The sequence below is a fragment of the Biomphalaria glabrata genome, chromosome 2 (assembly GCF_947242115.1).
Source record: "Biomphalaria glabrata chromosome 2, xgBioGlab47.1, whole genome shotgun sequence".
Classification (NCBI taxonomy): Eukaryota; Metazoa; Mollusca; class Gastropoda; family Planorbidae; genus Biomphalaria; species Biomphalaria glabrata.
The window spans coordinates 18,232,425-18,249,486 of NC_074712.1; the positions used below are offsets into that span (position 1 = coordinate 18,232,425).

At 31.8% G+C, this 17,062-nt stretch overlaps 1 protein-coding gene, 1 long non-coding RNA gene and 1 pseudogene across 10 annotated transcripts; 2 read left to right on the forward strand and 1 right to left on the reverse strand.

Annotated features, from left to right (window-relative positions):
* LOC106056240 (cholesterol transporter ABCA5-like) overlaps positions 1–2,517 on the forward strand; it is a 39,279-nt pseudogene extending 36,762 nt beyond the window's left edge.
* Positions 2,518–2,554: 37 nt separating this feature from the next.
* LOC106056252 (uncharacterized) lies at positions 2,555–6,706 on the reverse strand. 7 transcript variants are annotated; one of them, XR_008776458.1, is made up of 4 exons: positions 4,499–6,703; positions 3,868–4,366; positions 3,109–3,698; positions 2,555–2,690 (listed from the first exon to the last, which is right to left on the reverse strand). It is a non-coding gene; the product is annotated as an uncharacterized LOC106056252 (long non-coding RNA). The 7 variants fall into 7 exon arrangements; XR_008776456.1 differs by having other exon boundaries at positions 2,625–3,698; positions 4,499–5,735; positions 6,243–6,706; XR_008776460.1 differs by having other exon boundaries at positions 2,625–3,698; positions 4,499–4,591; positions 6,243–6,703.
* A 73-nt stretch (positions 6,707–6,779) lies between these two features.
* On the forward strand, positions 6,780–16,363 carry LOC106056248 (clusterin-associated protein 1-like). Of its 3 annotated transcripts, none has more exons than XR_001215681.2 (13): positions 6,780–7,030; positions 7,873–7,984; positions 9,176–9,260; positions 10,983–11,162; positions 11,572–11,667; positions 11,945–12,028; positions 12,148–12,281; positions 13,143–13,284; positions 13,405–13,507; positions 13,599–13,667; positions 13,914–14,008; positions 14,819–14,877; positions 16,087–16,187. XR_001215681.2 is itself a non-coding variant. In XM_013212880.2 (13 exons), exons 1-13 carry the CDS (start codon positions 7,009–7,011, stop codon positions 16,267–16,269), a joined length of 1,299 nt encoding a protein of 432 aa, XP_013068334.2. In that variant the 5' UTR covers positions 6,780–7,008; the 3' UTR covers positions 16,270–16,363. The 3 variants fall into 3 exon arrangements, 2 of the variants coding, with proteins under 2 accessions (XP_013068334.2, XP_013068335.2); XM_013212880.2 differs by having other exon boundaries at positions 13,914–13,943; positions 16,087–16,363; XM_013212881.2 differs by lacking the exon at positions 13,914–14,008 and having other exon boundaries at positions 16,087–16,363.
* The last annotated feature ends 699 nt before the right edge of the window (positions 16,364–17,062 follow it).

Below are 17,062 nucleotides of genomic sequence, written 5' to 3' on the forward strand. Positions count from 1 at the left end.
ATGTTCTATTTCATCAACAGGGACACTATATCTGCAAGTTTTAAGAAAACAGAGAGAGGAGCTATTCTGACCACACATTACATGGAGGAAGCTGATGCTTTGTGTGACAGAGTAGGAATTATGGTGAATGGTCAGTTAGAGTAAGTAATAAGTAATTGTACTAGTTTGAAGTATCAAAGAGTACCCTATATTAAATGGTTAGACAGTATTCGTAAAGGCTTTTAGTTTATGACCACACTTAATTCCTATGTGTTTATTCTGCTGGTGATTCTTTTCACTTTACCTATAATCAGTTAAAAGTTTCAATTTTGTTCATTATTTTAAATTAAATTAACATCTCAAATTATTTGTAGAAAGTTCCCCTTTCAGACTTTGCTATCTACATGTCTGCTTCTTTATTTTTAAAGGCATCAATTGACCCAGTTGTACTCCTTAAGATTAAAAAATCTAGTGTCCTTTTTTCTTGTCTTATTTACTAATCAATGACCTTTTTTATTTCATTCTATCTTAACTGTATTATTTTTTATCACTTCCCAAAATTATATCATAATATAATATTGTCATTTAGATGTCTTGGCTCAACTCAGCATTTAAAATCGAAATATGGAAGTGGCTATATTCTAGAGGTCAAGCTGCGATACACTGAGTCAACTCAGTTGGAATTATCGATGGATAGTCTGGAGGAACATTTGAACCAATTGTTTCCAGGTCACAAAGTATTTTATAATCAGTCATTGTTTATTAGATAGTCTGTTGTGCTGAAATAACCATTTTTAATTAATATATCATATTCCAGCCTCATTACTGAACCACTGTTATTGGTCAAATTTTTTACTAGGTCACAATATCCTAAAAAACTGGAGATGTGTTTTTATATATACTATATATCTAAATATAATTGACGATACTTCAGAGAGTTTTGTTATCATACATGTATAAGTGTACTTTATTAAATCATTGGCTTAGATATTACCCAAAAATATTAAATAGTTTTAACATAAATGGTAATCAAGGAAAAATGATTTTACATTTTCAGGCTTACAAAAAGTTGAAAGATTTCAAGAGAGAGCTCAGTATGCCATACCCAAAGATGATGTCAAATCTTTAGGAGTAACTTTTTCAAACTTAGAAAAATGTAAGATACTTGTTTCTGTAGTGTATAAACATAAAATTTTGTTAGATTCAATTAGTTTTATGTTGATTATGTAAGATTCAACGGTTGCAACTTCTGAAAAACTGTTCAGCTTTCCTAGCAGAATTTTGTAAAGTGATATTTTATGTTAAGCTCTTTAACATTGTAAAATAAGGATCCTTAAGATCAAGTCTGTGGTGCATTCTGAAAGATTTATTACATTCATTTTCTGTAACTAATGACTTATTGCTAGCATGCTGTAGATTAAGGAAGTTTGCCCTTGGTATCAAGGAAGTTTAAAATAATTTTAATGATGTGCTTTTAACAGGTAAAGAGACTCACAACCTAGAAGAGTACAGTTTTAGTCAGAGTACACTGGAACAGGTCAGTGCAGTTGCATACTTGACCTCATGTTGATTTTTTTTTACACTAAGTTTAAAATCATATGAAAGATTGTATAGCATATAATGGTACAATTCTTATATCCTCACAACTGTACATTATTCAAGGTTTAATATTTTATTAAAATACAACTTCATTATAAACATAGAACTATCATATTTTTCTACAGTAAACAACTAAGCAGTATTCGTTTTTTTTTAATAATATAATTGTTTAATTTTTATATGTCATTTCAAAATACTTGTTTTTATATATTTATTAAAATCCTTTAACTCTTTAATATTATTGTAGATTGTATTTTTACCTGTAATCAATCTATTTTATTTTTTATTTTATTTTTTTTGGTTTTTACTCAAATGGCTTTTTAAATCTGTTTTGTTTTTTTTAATAGGTATTTCTTTACTTTGCCAAGAAGCAATAAGATGAAGAGAATGGAATCAAAGATTAGACACTTAGAAATAACTTTGCAACAAATATTCAACGTTTATTTTTATTTTATTTTAATAATAAACTGATGACCTTTACATCATCTGCCCTTATAGACCAAAAGGTCTAAAAGGGGAACTTTACTTTAATTCATGCATTTTTTTTAAAAGGGACATGAATAAGTTATCTAGTTGATAACAGAGTATCAATGTTAAAATCTAATGAGATATGAGATTAGATTTTAACATTGATATTCTTGTACATTTTAAAATCATAAAGGCATAGAATACATTTTCTTTAAAAAAAAATATTATATATATATTATTACTAATTTATGATCATAGGGGGACATGTTTTGTTAGTAGATTATTTTTTGACTGCTAAGTTTAAAGGTCATTAATCTCAATCTAAGGTTGAGTATTTTCTAAAAATCCACCATGCCTTTATGAATAACATATATTTTATGGATAAACACACATTTTATGGATAAAAATAAAGTGATGTTTGGATTTATAGAAATTGGTAAATGTTCAGAAATAAAGACATTTTTAAAAATTTCATATTTGTATTGTTCTTATAATTCTGATTATTTTTGGATGTCCTCTGAATTTTGTTATATTTCCTTATGATTTTTCAGGCTAAATAATGCACTTGACTAATGGGTATTTGTTTGTAATATAGTACTAGTCTTTTACATATTTTCACACTTGAATCATCTCTCCAAAAGCTGCTGAAAAAAAAAATTAAAAAAGGAAGATAAAGAAAATATTTTTTTTGCATATACATATACTCATAAAAAGGAATTTACAAGTAAATTTAAAGCTAAAGCATCAATAAATCTCATACTGCAAAGTAGTAAAAAAAAAATTTTGTTGGCATAATTTATTATTATTATAGCTTTTATATAGCGCTACTTTCATGCTTATAGCATGCTCAGAGCGCTGCAGTCCAATCTCATTTGTGGACCAGTGGGGGGAGGGAGTATCTAGGAGTTGGTTTTCCGTGCTGCCTTTGGGCGCTCAGTAAACACAACTCTGCCTGAGTCGGCTGTCGAACCTCGAGCCCCCTTCTAGGTAGCCAAGCCAATTTCAAGTGTACTTGGCTTCTCGACCACGCTTATATAAAAATGAATTTAAAAATTGCCATACCTGTCTCCATTCTTCTATGTCTACCACCTTGCCTGTCATGTGCGTTCCTTAGATATACTTTTATGCATGAAAATATTTTCTTCATTCGAGCTAGCTTCAAAATGTTATGATTGAATTACGGAAGTCATTAAAATATTTAGCAAGCTTCCTACCCAGAAAAGAAACAATGGCATCAGCTATTTGATGTAAGAATATGACATTTTTATTTCTACCACTAATTAGATATTTACAAATAAAGTGTCTAAATTACAAACTAAAATAATACTTCTGCTTGAAATGTACAAAACAATTCTTTACAACATGTTTAAGTACTGCATTGAAATGCTTTCATTACTTTTACTAATAAGCTGACAAAATATAGGGATATAGTAGATTACACTGACCTGTAATTATAATGCATAACAGTTGACACTTTTGAAACCCTCTCCTTGCCATTTCATTCTCTGTCTCCTTGCCATTCCATTCTCTGTCCAGCCTGGTTTTCTTGCCCAATTGAATTCACATTGGAGTGTTGTGGTCATAACCTTGTCCAATAGTTTATTTACCATGAGTTTTATGTAAAGTCCGCCAAAATGAGACTATTCGCCAATCTGCAAAAGCATTTTTTAGACCAGTTATAAAAAACAAAAACAGTACTATCAACTAGCATTTATAAATATGTAAACAAACCATTTACAAAAAATTTTAAACAGTTATAAAAAAAAAAAGGTTATCAATTTAGTCAACTAACATTTATAAATATAGAATCAAATGACCTACCATAAACTTTCTGTACATTATTATAAGATAACTTCTCCTCATGGCTATCAAATTCTTTCAAGCTAGAAAGAGGCAGGCTCACTGCAACATTTTCTTCCACTAGTGGAGGTTGCAGTGAGGTTATCACATGCGCCCACTGTGCTATTTCATCCCTAAGTTGCTGGATGGTGTCACGTAATCCAGAAAGTGACATCACCTGGTGCTTTATAACTTTCACCAGGGTTTTCAAAATAGTGATTGTAGATTCTGAAGAAGAAAATATAGTTTTAAAATAAGCAATGATGTTTTATCATCTCAACTAAAACATCTATTCATTAAATGATTATAACATATTCATTAAATGATTATAACAATCTTTCCATTTTCAATTCTTGTTTGACAGGCTTTGCCCAGAAGTCTTAAGTCCTTAGAAACCTTGAGGGGCAAAGATGCTGTGGCTTTCTCAGCCTTTTTTAACAGCAGAGTTTCTTCCTCAGAACTTAAAAAGGTCCTTTTTAGTCTGGAACAAAATAAATACAAACATTTACATACACAAATGTATTAAATATATTGGCTATATGAAAAAGGATTGCTTCAAATAATTTTAATTGTTTTAAAAATTAAAATGTCATACAACTAAAAATGTACATACCTGCCCTTCTTACTTAATGTAGAAGAGAGATGTCATTCAAATCAGATGTTTCTTTTGTCAGAATGGATCTTTTCTTGGCATCCTCATAGTTTTCTGCAAAATTCACTTTCAAGATTTAAAAAAAGGCAATGCTAAAATATTTAGTCATTCAAAACTATAGATTTACTATTATTGATATAAATTAAATGTGTTACTTAGTTGAAACATGTTTAAATAATTGCCATAGCATCTCAGGATCCTAACGTGATAGGTTGGCCATGCTTTATCAGCAGGCTGCTGCTCTTTAACACATTTTGATACTTTCGGCGCTTTAAAAGGTAGCCTTGACACAATGGTCTGGAATGGTGACAGCCAGGTAATATAGGCACAGCCTCTACTTCCTTAAAAATAGCCACAGCCAACATTCTAAATAATATTTAAATTAGTGTTTAATAAATATGCATATTTGCTGCTCCTAGCCTAATTTATTTCTACAATAAAATATTAGTGTTCTACATACATCTTAAGAAATATTTTATTTTAACTTATTTTTATTTAACCATATAACAAAAAATTCAGCTTACAAATAAATTAGTTGAAATACCTTTGCACATGTGCAATAAACATTTTTTATGTCTAGAATGTATAGCATTTAAGAAAGCAATTATTTAAGTTATATTTTGACTGTTCAAAAACTTCAATTTTGTGTGCATTAAATTTTCCTTTTGTTGCATATTGTATGTGTTTTCAATCCTGAACATTTACTTTTATTAAGCAAGTATGAACTTATTTCTTTAATGACACTAAAACTATTATAAATCTAAGGCCTACTAGATCAAGAACATGATGCTGATTCACACAAAGTGTGCCTTAATGGAAAAAACACATGTTTATTTGTATATGTTAGTCTAACATATTAACAAGCAATGGATTCTGGACTGGCTATATTAAGATGTTTGTCAAGATCAGAAGCAACAAAAAAATCCAATAAAGCAGAATCTAATGTAAAGTAAAGTTTCCCTTTCAGACCTTGCAATCTATGGGGCAGATGATGTAAAGGTCATCTTTTTTTCGACCCACCGTTAACAAGCACAACGTCAACTGCTTTGACTTTCCCCCAACCAGTGTCATGTTAGAGCTGGGTGGATCCAGAAGCACCCTAAAGATCCCGAAATTAGAAATCCCAGTCTTCACCAGGATTCAAACCAAGGATCCTCAGTTCAGAAGCCAAGCACTTTACTGCTCAGCCACCGCACCTCTAATGGATATAAGATATAATTATAATCTTTAGGATATAAAAAAAACTTCAATATCAAAACATTTGATAAATTACATATATCAATTTATTACAACTTTTCTATCTGTACACAAAAGTAATCTAAACCAATGCCAATACAAATATTAATAGTTTCCTGCTTAAACTGAGAACAAGATCTACATATATCTCCAGCAACTAATGGGCCATTAGAATGTTCCTTTTTAAGACTAAATTTCTGATGTAAACTAAGTGTTTCAAATGTAAGACAATAAGGCATATAATGCATGCTATATTTCCAACAATCTAGAAATTAACTATTATAAGAAAGTGGGAAACTTGGTTTTCTAATTTATCGTTTTAACCTGCCAAGAAAGTTTTCAAATGGTAACGTAGAAAAATTAGGCCTACGGTACTGGCAAGTACTACTGCCACTGCACTAAAACAACCATATGGTAAGGCTAAAGGCAAGGTACTGTTGAGTGTAGAATACTGTAGACTGTGACTCACTGACTGTACTAAAAAAAAAGTTGATAAGTCCGTCATATCGGGAAAAGACAAAAATGACTCCATAGAGTCCATTCAACTCTGTGATATTTTACGACTCGAGAGACGATCTTTTCCCTTTGCAACTTCTTGTGTGACAAAAGAGGCCAATCCTTGATACACAGCTGCCGTCACAGGTTGGGCATATCATATGTAATCACCAGTCGCCGTTGCATTTTCACCCTTGAGCCACTTATAAAAAATATTATAATTAAATATATGCTCTCTCTCCATGTGGATCATCCAGTGCCACTGCAAGCAACGAATCAGAAGTCTATACTACTATAAAGATCTGATAAAGAAAATGGCCATTGTATTTTAAATTAGGTTGAAATAGTTGAAAAAGGATGAGAGAAGTGTAGACAGTAGCTGAGTCGCTGAGTAGACTCTTTACTCTAGATCTAATTTTGGATTTAAAAAAAAAAATTAGATCTAGATTGTTTCGTATCTATAAAACTTTTTACTTCAACGTCTCATTAGAGTTCTTTCCCTTGAAATTTCACCATGGTACAAGTAAAATGTTTATAGATGGCGCTGTAGTCAAATGCCGATACTGCGATAGGTTTTAATTTTTTGAAGTTATAACTCTAGACTAGACTAGATTTCCTGATCTAACCTACTATCTATCAATATTATTTTTAACAGTAACTAAATCTAGATTTACACCTCTTAGATCTAGAAATACGTTTTCTACTAAACTCTGCAAGTAAAGACAGCACAATAATTCAAAATGAGCTACAGAGATCTGAGAAGTGAGTTTATAAGAGAGATAAGACATAAATAATAATAAATGTCATAAAAGACAAGTTTATAGTTTATTTATTATAATTATAATAGTCTATATCATTATGATTATCTATCACTATCACAGACAATCAGTCATAATGTGAATGTGACAATGACAATATTGTCAATATAAATATTATTAATTCATTATTGATTATTCATAATATTGTCAATAATCATAATGACAATATTAGATTTACCGGTATATAGTATATAATATAATAATTAATATTGAATATCAATAATTGACAATATGTCAATATTATATGATGAACATATTTTGTTATATTGATCTAATTATTCATTTTATTCAATATTTAAAATAATTGTAATTACATGCTCTAGCTATTACACTCTTAAATACTAGAATCTAGATCTAGCACTAGATTGACGTACAATACTGACTTTTTGACTATACTCCCCTCCATGGTAGAAGTCTAGATCTAGTTATAGATCTACATGGCTATGCAGATAGCTTTGGCCAACAGTTAATGACCAGGGTGTGGTGTAGGCAGCACAATGACCAACCTCCTTTACTTTCCCAAACTAAAGCCTATTAGAGTTGGGTGGACTCAGGGATGCCCTAAAAATCCAGAAATTAAAAGTCCCATTCTTCACCAAGATTTGAACCCAGGACCCCAGGTTCATAAGCCTAATGCTCAACCACTCAGCCACCACGCCCTAGTATTATATATTGGACTAGGATTTAGATTATCTTCAACTCTGAAGGAACATCAGAAACATGCAAAACATTTGATACCGGTATTTTATATTATTGCCATGACAAATGCTATTCTTTTGCATCCAGATTTTACAGAAATGATGAGAGCTTTAGGATTCCATCGTCTTATCTCTATGGAAAATTTTAGAACCCCAAACTTTAAATTAGTTTATGAATGTCTTATTTGGCTGATGAAGAGGTATCATTTTCCTTTTTTTTAATGAAGTAAAATAAATATTGTAATTTTTATCAATGTTAGTTCTAACAGCTACATATTTACTTAAAGTTTATATGATGTTCTAGACCAGAGGTTTTCAAACTTTTTTGGCCAGGGGACCCCTTTATACCTAGCTAAATTTTGCTATGGACCACTAAGTGAAAAAGCTACATTAATGCATATTATATATGTGACAACAATCCAAAGAAATTTAAAAAATAGAGTTGAATAAACGAGTAATAGACCAGCTCTCACACAAAGTTCAAGGAGAAAAAATGCCTATTAGAAGCTGTCCAAACATAACGAACACATAATATTGCATCTTAGAACTGGACACAGTAGAGACAACACATGTTCCAGAAGCTAAAAATAGGGACTAGTAAGATTTGCCTTTATGGAGCTTCACTAGGGAATGCCGACCATGTCTTCAAAGCTGCATATTCTTGAGAGGCCTGAGCAAGACACTGGCCCCAAACTCCGCACCCCCACACAATAGAACAAAAAATATATGGAGAGCTGCCAGATCTGAAAAACCACTGAGCAGTTCATCACAAATATAGGACTACTTGTTTGAGCTTTCCAACATATAAATGAGAATGAAGAGGAAGAAGAAGCTGTGATTGGGATTTAAGTTTATTCTTGTGCAAAAGGATTCAATACCCAGTAGGTAGTATCCAAGTGAAGAATATTTTCAAATCTTTAGTTTGAGTATGTAATAGACATATTAAATGATAGAATTTAAGTCATTGGTTAACATGCATGACTAGATACATGACGTAATCATCTTTTTTTTGAAGTATGTCTGTATTATATAAGATAAGATAAACAGAAGTAAGGGGCAAGTAAATTATCATTCAAATTATTCAATTGGATAAACTAGCTTTTAGCAGAGAAGTTATTTTAATTGCATTCAATTTTCATCTTTCTGTGAAGCCCCATCAGAACACAGTTTGAGAACCATTGTTCTAAACAGCTCTAAAGTAATTAATTAAATTATTAGTGTGTATGGCTAGATTAACACATAAAATACACGGGGCCCAATAATTTTTTTTTCAGTAGATTAGATAGAGATTTCACTTATAAAAGGATTTTAAGATATTTAATTTATTTTTGATGTGAAGTATTTTTTTTATATGCTATTTATAAATATCATTTTTTCTTGAAAAAATCTAGATATGATCCTAATGCTGATCTTGCAATCGACATTGATACAGAACAAGATCGTGTGATATTTATTAAAACTGTTGCAGAGTTCTTAGTAAGTATTTTGACATGGTTGACATAAAGATTTTGTGCTGGATGGGTAAATGTATATTGTGCGATACAATAAACATTGATAGAGGAGACCTACTGGACAATTGTTATAATATATAATCTTTAAGCCTTTGTTTGTATCTGATGGCCCCAAGGCCTTAATGTTTTTTGTTTTCATTTTGGTCCAGCATGGTTTTAATTTAATGTATTTCTCTTGACATGGTTAACTCTTAACATACTATACTTTCTTTAAAGATAATTAATATTATTTTAAAATGTGTATTAAAATAGAGGTTAACAAAATAGATAGTTCTGGTAGTTTGTGGTAGCAGCAAGACAGTGTGGTTAAATTTGAGAGTTCTGAGTTACAAATCCAAAATTTGAGTCAAAGTATAGATCAGGGATTTATTTGTTCATGTTACTCACATTCATTTTGATTTTCAGGATGTTCATGGCTCCATTAAACTCGTTATAAGTCTGATGTTCCTGACATCTGTTAGACTTGAATCTTGATCCTGACATTTGTTAGGTTTGAGTCTAGTTCCTGACATCTGCTACTGTTAGGTTTGAGTCTACTTCCTGACATCTGCCACTGTTAGGTTTGAGTCTAGTTCCTGACATCTGCTACTGTTAGGTTTGGATCTAGTTCCTGACATCTAATACTGTTAGGTTTGAGTCTAGTTCCTGACATCAGCTACATTTAGATTTGAATCTAGTTCATGACATCTGCTACTGTTAGGTTTGAGTCTAGTTCCTGACATCTGCTAGACTTGAGATTTTTTTCCTTACAGCTGTTGGTCACACATAGTACAGATGATTGTTAGTACACAATCTCACTTGAGTTCACAAATATAAACAAACATTTTGGGTTAAAATCGATATAAGTATACATATTCACAGCATTCAGATTTGAAGGTAATTTTATCCTAGCCTAAACCTCTCTTGAGGATGATGGGGGATTGGGGGATGGAAGGGTATATTCAAACAACAGTCCAGTTTGCATACCAAACTATTATTATTTCTTTCTTGAACAAAAAATTCTGCTTCTGTGGTAAACTTCTTGGATGATCATCAACATGGTCCTGAGTTTAAACCCTACCCTCTATTATCCACTATCCTCCTCTGAGAGGTTTGGGCTAGTAGGAAAAAATCATTTCTAATGGACACTTGAAAGTCTTCTTTTTCTTCTTAAACTGTCAGGTAGACTTGAGCCTTCGGCTCTTGGAACTCTAGGTCAGCAAAAGTGAACAAGAACTCCCTCTCACCGGCCTGTATGAAAACAGTGTACACTGTTTTGTCTGGCGGGTGGGTCAGACTCACGGCAAGAGGCTGCGTATAGATCTACTAAGACCCCCGCCATTTTTTTTTTCTATACCAGGCTAACCGTGCAGGACACGCCATTTATTATGTAACGGCCCCTTGAGGAACAGCGTCTGGATTGTGACAAGGTTGTGGGAGCTTTTTTACAACTCCGCCTAGTGCTATGAGGATGCTCTCGCACCCCCTTAGGCACCCCCATGGGAGTCTTGTTTTGCTACCCTTTAGCCTAATCATTTCCTCTTACGATCATTTCCACCACTATGAGGCAGGGTAGCATGCCCAGGACACTTGAAATTCAAGTTGTTATAATCTTCTTGCAAACGTTTACCTATTATTTGTATAATTCATAAACACTTTGTATTCTGTAGACTTAAAAACTTAATATTAATCACTGTCTTCTCTTCAGGCAACAAAGGCTCATATAAAGTTAAACACCAAAAAGCTTTATGGAGCTGATGGCTATGCTGTGAAAGAAATGCTTAAAGTCACAAATGTCCTGTACAATGCCACCAAAAGTAATGTAGCTGGTAAACTGGAATCAGGGGCTGGAGATGTTTCCAGTGTTGCTTTTGATGTTTCCTCAAGGGTAGTAGAGAAATTTGTGTCATTTCTTTTTATGTGTCTATGATCATAACACATTTTTTTTTATTCCTATTTAATGTTCAAATAATCTAGTCACTAAACATTCATATTTTATTTGTCAATGAAAAATAAAGAGAGAAAAAATGGCCAGTATGAGGATCAAACTCACACTATTAGTGCAATGCTCTAACAACTGAGCTAACCAACCATATTTCTATGTGCTAACTTTTAGTTTTACATCCAACTTCAAATTCCACCTTTTCACCACCATGAAGAAAGAAGGAATTGAAAAAAAAGGTGTATAGCATTAGTGTATTATTTTGTCTATGATTGTTAAACATTAACATAATTAGCTTTTGTGTCGTTTGTTTCTGTCAGATTCAAATATAATGCCTCAATTTATTTTTTAATAGATAAATGAACTTAAAGAGGCAAGAAGATTGGCTTCAGAAATCACAGTAAAAGGAGCACAGTTGTATGATCTTTTAGGAAAAGAAGTTGATCTCAGGGTAACATTTCTTTGTAGTTTTTATTTAGAACAACTGTTTTTTGCCTTTAAATTATGTATATAAATCATTTCTTTTTTTTCTTTACTTACTATTAGTCTAGTTAAGATTGTATATTGTTTCAATGATTAAGGTTTTCTGTTTGATATTATAAAGGAACAGCGAGCTATGGTGTATATTGTTTAAGATATAAAGGTTTTCTGTTTGATATTATATAGGAACAGCGAGCTATGGTGTATATTGTTTAAATGATTAAGGTTTTCTGTTTGATATTATATAGGAACAGCGAGCTATGGTTGTAGCAAAAGCACTAGAGATAAATGAAGTGGAACATGGTCTTCAAGCATCCATTGAAGCTGTCAGGGTATGGTATCTCTTTCACTTAATTTTTGATCTGGTCTCTTTTAGTTTTTTTTTGTTTTTTGTTTTTTTGTGCTAAATGGAAAATATTTTTATCTTGTCTCCCATCTGTTGAATATTTAGAATGAAATTCAAAAAACAAAAACCATGCTTGACAATGTTGCATCTGATGAAGCCAATCTAGAAATAAAGATTGAAAAGAAAAAGAGTGAGCTTGAAAGAAATAACAAACGTCTTCAAACATTACAGAGTGTTAGGTAAGTTGATAAGTCTATTGGCTAAAATTGTAGTTAAACAACCAGCAGATAGATACCATGTTTAGTACATTTGTTATCTTTCAGCATCCTTCATTTCAAAATTTAATTATGATTTTTACAAAGCTTATATCAATTCACACTGTCTGTCTGATAGCAGTGGGAGGCCCTAAAGGCTAATTATCTGTCTATAGACTATATTTAAGCTAAGTAATAACACTACTATTAAAGTATGGAATGGGTTGCCTGAGCCGGCCAGGAAAATCAATGACTTGGCAGAATTTAAGTCATCAGTTAACATGCATCACTAGATGCATGACGGGTAGGATGTAATCATCTTCTTTTTTCAAGTAACGTCTGTATTTTATAAGATAAGATACCACCACTTCAGTCAAGTACAAATTCATTCCCTTGTTTGACATACCAAACTAAATAATTAATTACCAATTGTAAATTAACTAATTTTTGTTGTTTTTTTTAAACTAATTCTTATGTTGTCAGGTAAAAGAAATAATTGTGCAAAATTTCAGCTTGATTCGTGATTTGGAATGGGAAAAATAACATGTGCAAACTTTTTACCAGGCAGACAGAGTGAGTTGATATAAGCTTTGTAAAAAGTGATATATTTTTTATTCAAACTGATGCTCACAAAAACAAGAATTAGACATGACACAAACTACTTAACATCCTTTTCTTTTTGACCATTGATTTCCATGCTCTCTCTGCTGGCTCTTTCTGACTGGCACCTCAGTCTGTTCCTATGTTGTGTTGATTTTTGCTGTAAAAACTATATAAAGTGCAATAAAGTTTGATTGGGATAAGATGCTAGTAAAATATAACTGTAATTTCCTTTCTTTCCTCAAGGCCTGCTTATATGGATGAATATGAACGCCTGGAAGAAGACTTAGAGAAACTCTATGATGCTTACATGATCAAGTTTAGAAATTTAGCATTTTTGGAGACACAGCTTGAAGAACAGAACAAAGTTGAACAAGACAAATTAGAGGTAGAATTTTTTTATAGGCTAATTCAAACATTTATTTTGAATTCTAATAAATTGTTACAAAACATAGATTCTAAATGTCGATTTGAAATATGAGCATGAATTATTTGCTTTTATTTTTAGGAAACTGAACAGCAACTTAAAGTTATGGCTGATAAGATCAAAACAGAAGAAAGAAAACATCAACAGATTTCACCAGACGATGAAGATGACACAAATATTTTTGGTACATAAAAATTGTTTTCACATTTTGTATATTATATTTGTGTGTTTGAAAATTTGTACTCTAAAAATGTTTACCAAAATAATTTGATCAGATGATGATAAAGACTCTGAAGAAGAATTGCCCAAAAGAGCCAGAGTTGCTGATCGCTTCAGAACTGAAGGTATAACATTTTTAATGAATATTCTACACAAAAAGCTCTATGTAAATGTTCACATTATTATGTTTTGAAGAATAAATAAATTTTACAAATCTATATTTAGTCCCATTCACCCTCCACCATCACACATTCTTAAACAGATATTCAAGTTTTATAATACATCAATGTCATTCCGGCAGTTATGATTTTTTATCCTCCTAATATAATTCTTTACATTGCATTTAATTTTTTTTTACCTTTAATTTCCAGCAAGTAATACTGCTCCTGCTAGGAACTTAGGTACCCTTGTTTGTGATGCATTTGACACGTCAGATGATGACGGCAACTTTTAGTAATTCATAAATGTACTTAAAATCATAAGCATTTAATAATCTAGCCTTTACACGTAATAATATTTTTTGAATGCGCATTTAAAAAGTAAAGGTGACTGAAGATATCATATAACAACAAAAAAGTAAAGTTAAACACAAATGCGACTAATTGAAGTTTATCACAACAGAATTATTTTTTATAGAAATGTATTAAGATGTATTTGCAAAGCTCTTAAGTAATCAATCAATTAATGTTTCTGGCACTACCCACCTAACTAACTTTAGTGATTTCTCTCATTTCTCTTTAATGAATGTTTTAATTCACATCCTCCTAAATTTATTTCAAGTTATTTTTTAACATACTTCCTATTGAGAATACATTTTTATTGTCATTTAGATTTTCATTTCAGTTGTTTGAATTCATTACAGAAAAAATAATTTCAAGTTATTTTGGTCATTTTAGTAATGTTCTTTCTTAGATAAAAGAAAATTCTTTAGTACTACTTTAATAGTTAATCCTATACATATGTAATTCACTTCAGTTATTGCTAACGAGTCTGCATTATTGAAAAATTAGTTGTTATGTAATTTTTTTTTCTAACTGAAACCCCAAGAAATTTAAACAAAGCTGTTTTACAATGTTTGAAACATTTAAATCAATCCTAATGGTATTTATATTGTGTCTCTAGGAAAGACATTTTTACAATCTATAACTACAATACACACAAAGTATTTTCATCATTTCATTAAAATATAGATAACTATTATTTTATTATTAATATACATCTAATCAACGTACAAAAATTCTATTTCTGTTTTTTTTTTTTTCTTTCTTACTTTCAGCGCCTGGGCCACAGAAAGGTGGGAAAATTGCTGGCGGTATGAATCCAGAAATTAGTGAGGTATTAAAAAATTTATGATGGCTCTTGAAGGGAAGCTGATATATCATGTTTGTTTTGCATGAATTATGTATCGCTGTCATGAGTTGTCTGAATATCAGATAAGCACATCTTCTCTTTCTGTATGGACATGAAGAGCTCTTCTAAAACAAATTTTAATAAACTTCTGTTTATGTGACATAGTAGGCCTACATCACTGAGAGTTCACCAAATCCTATCCCAATAGAAGTGAATGTTTTAATGATGTCCAAGTGAGCAGTCTACCACAGAGAAATGAAAATGTAAAACTAAATTTAACAGAAAGGTCTTATATATTACTTCCTTTCCGACGGAATAAAAAAAATCTCATAAAAGATTTGATGAAGCCTTAAAGAAAGAAAAAATTTAAGAAAAGAAATAGATTTCTCAAAGTAAAAGGTGCTGCAGAATGCTCAGCACCTGAAATGATGACACTAAGCTCAAAGCCTTGTACAACAGATCACAGTGACAAGTGTTTGGGGTTCAGCCAGGTTACCTGGCATCAAAATTACAGTGAGTTAGACACTGTCTAGGTCACACTTGTCATGATTAATGTGGTACTTGCTCAAAGGATTAAAAACTTGATGTCATATTGTACTGGGCTTTGTCCAAGAGGTGGGGTTGTCTACGAAGATCTGATTTATGAATTGTGAACATATAATATTTACATAAGATTTTTACCAAATTATTAAATTTTTACTACCTTTACTATTTTAACTGTGAATAGACCTTGTTTTTAATGATTTAACTGTATAGAATTTAGCCCTTGTTATATAAAGGAAGAGTGATCCTTAAAGGATTACGGGCACGACATGGCCTAAATTTTGCCGATGTGCCTTAACTCAAAACTCAAACTCATATTGCATCCCCCTTGATCCATTCCTTCTTGTGGCTTGCCTTAGTTATGTTTTCTGCTGCCACTTTCAAGTTTAAGTGACAACTTTCCAATAGTTTCTATTTTAAATAACATATATAGCCTCATTCTACGGTACACCCTTTTCTAGAGGTAGACTGCTCATTAGGACATTTTACAAATATTTGATTGAAGAAAATTATATTTATAAAAAATTGTATTCAATTGATTGTACTTAGTTAATTAAAGTTATCATTAGTTTTTAACAGCTACAAAAAAAAAAGCTATCTAGTATTTTTTTTTATGTGAATGAGTTTTAATGTTTTATTTTTCTTTTTAAGGAAAGTGGCTCTGAAGGTTCTGGTGATTCTGACATTGATTTAGATGACGATGATGATGATGATGAGGTGGATGATGATGACGATGATGATGATGATGAAGACTTTAAAGCAATTAGTGGTATGCCCTCTCAGAAAGCCAGAAATCAGCCACCACCTGATGAAATGGATGATAGTGACTTCTGAGAAAAATTGTTTTCATAAATTATTGAAATATTAAGTTGTATATATTTATTATTAATTCTAATGTTCTGTAATTAAATTTACAATGCAATATAGACTGAGCATGTTTTCTATTTATTTAATAAATGTTGATACACCTGCTATATAAGGTAATTGATTGCTGTAAATAGTTGTTGACAAATGATGTTTGAAGCAAGGAAACTGGACATTGTGTTCTCTTCATTAAGTACAGAGGTTCTGAAACGTAAGGATTTATATGTCAGTGAGGTAAATACCTGCTTCTAGGGTTAAACTATGAGGGATGTCTGGAAATGCAGAATCGAAACATTTCAACCTTCACATAAGTCAAAATGCCCATTAAGGCTACTAAGTCTTTGCTGCTAGGCAATTGTTACCTCCCCCCCCCCCCATACCATAGTAAAGAATACAAATCTTAAGTTGTGAGTTTGTTTCACTTGAACCAAATGGAACTATGCATATTTTATAATATTGTTTGTATTTTGTCTTTACATGTTTTGGTTGTTCTTTAGAATTGAAGATTGTTGCCCAGCCCCCTCCCACAGGATGGCTAGTAGAGTTCAAGCCAGGGACCATGGAGACGACAGTCCATAGTGCATACCACCAAGACCAATCGTTATACTAGGCCTGAACACTGATCTGCGACATCACAGCCTGTGGGCAGTAGAGACCAATAGCTCGTTGCCATGTCAGACGTGGCAACAAGCGATTGGTCTCCATAGCCCATAGGTTGTGACGTTGCAGGTCAGTGTACAGGCCTTCTATAACGTTTGGTCTC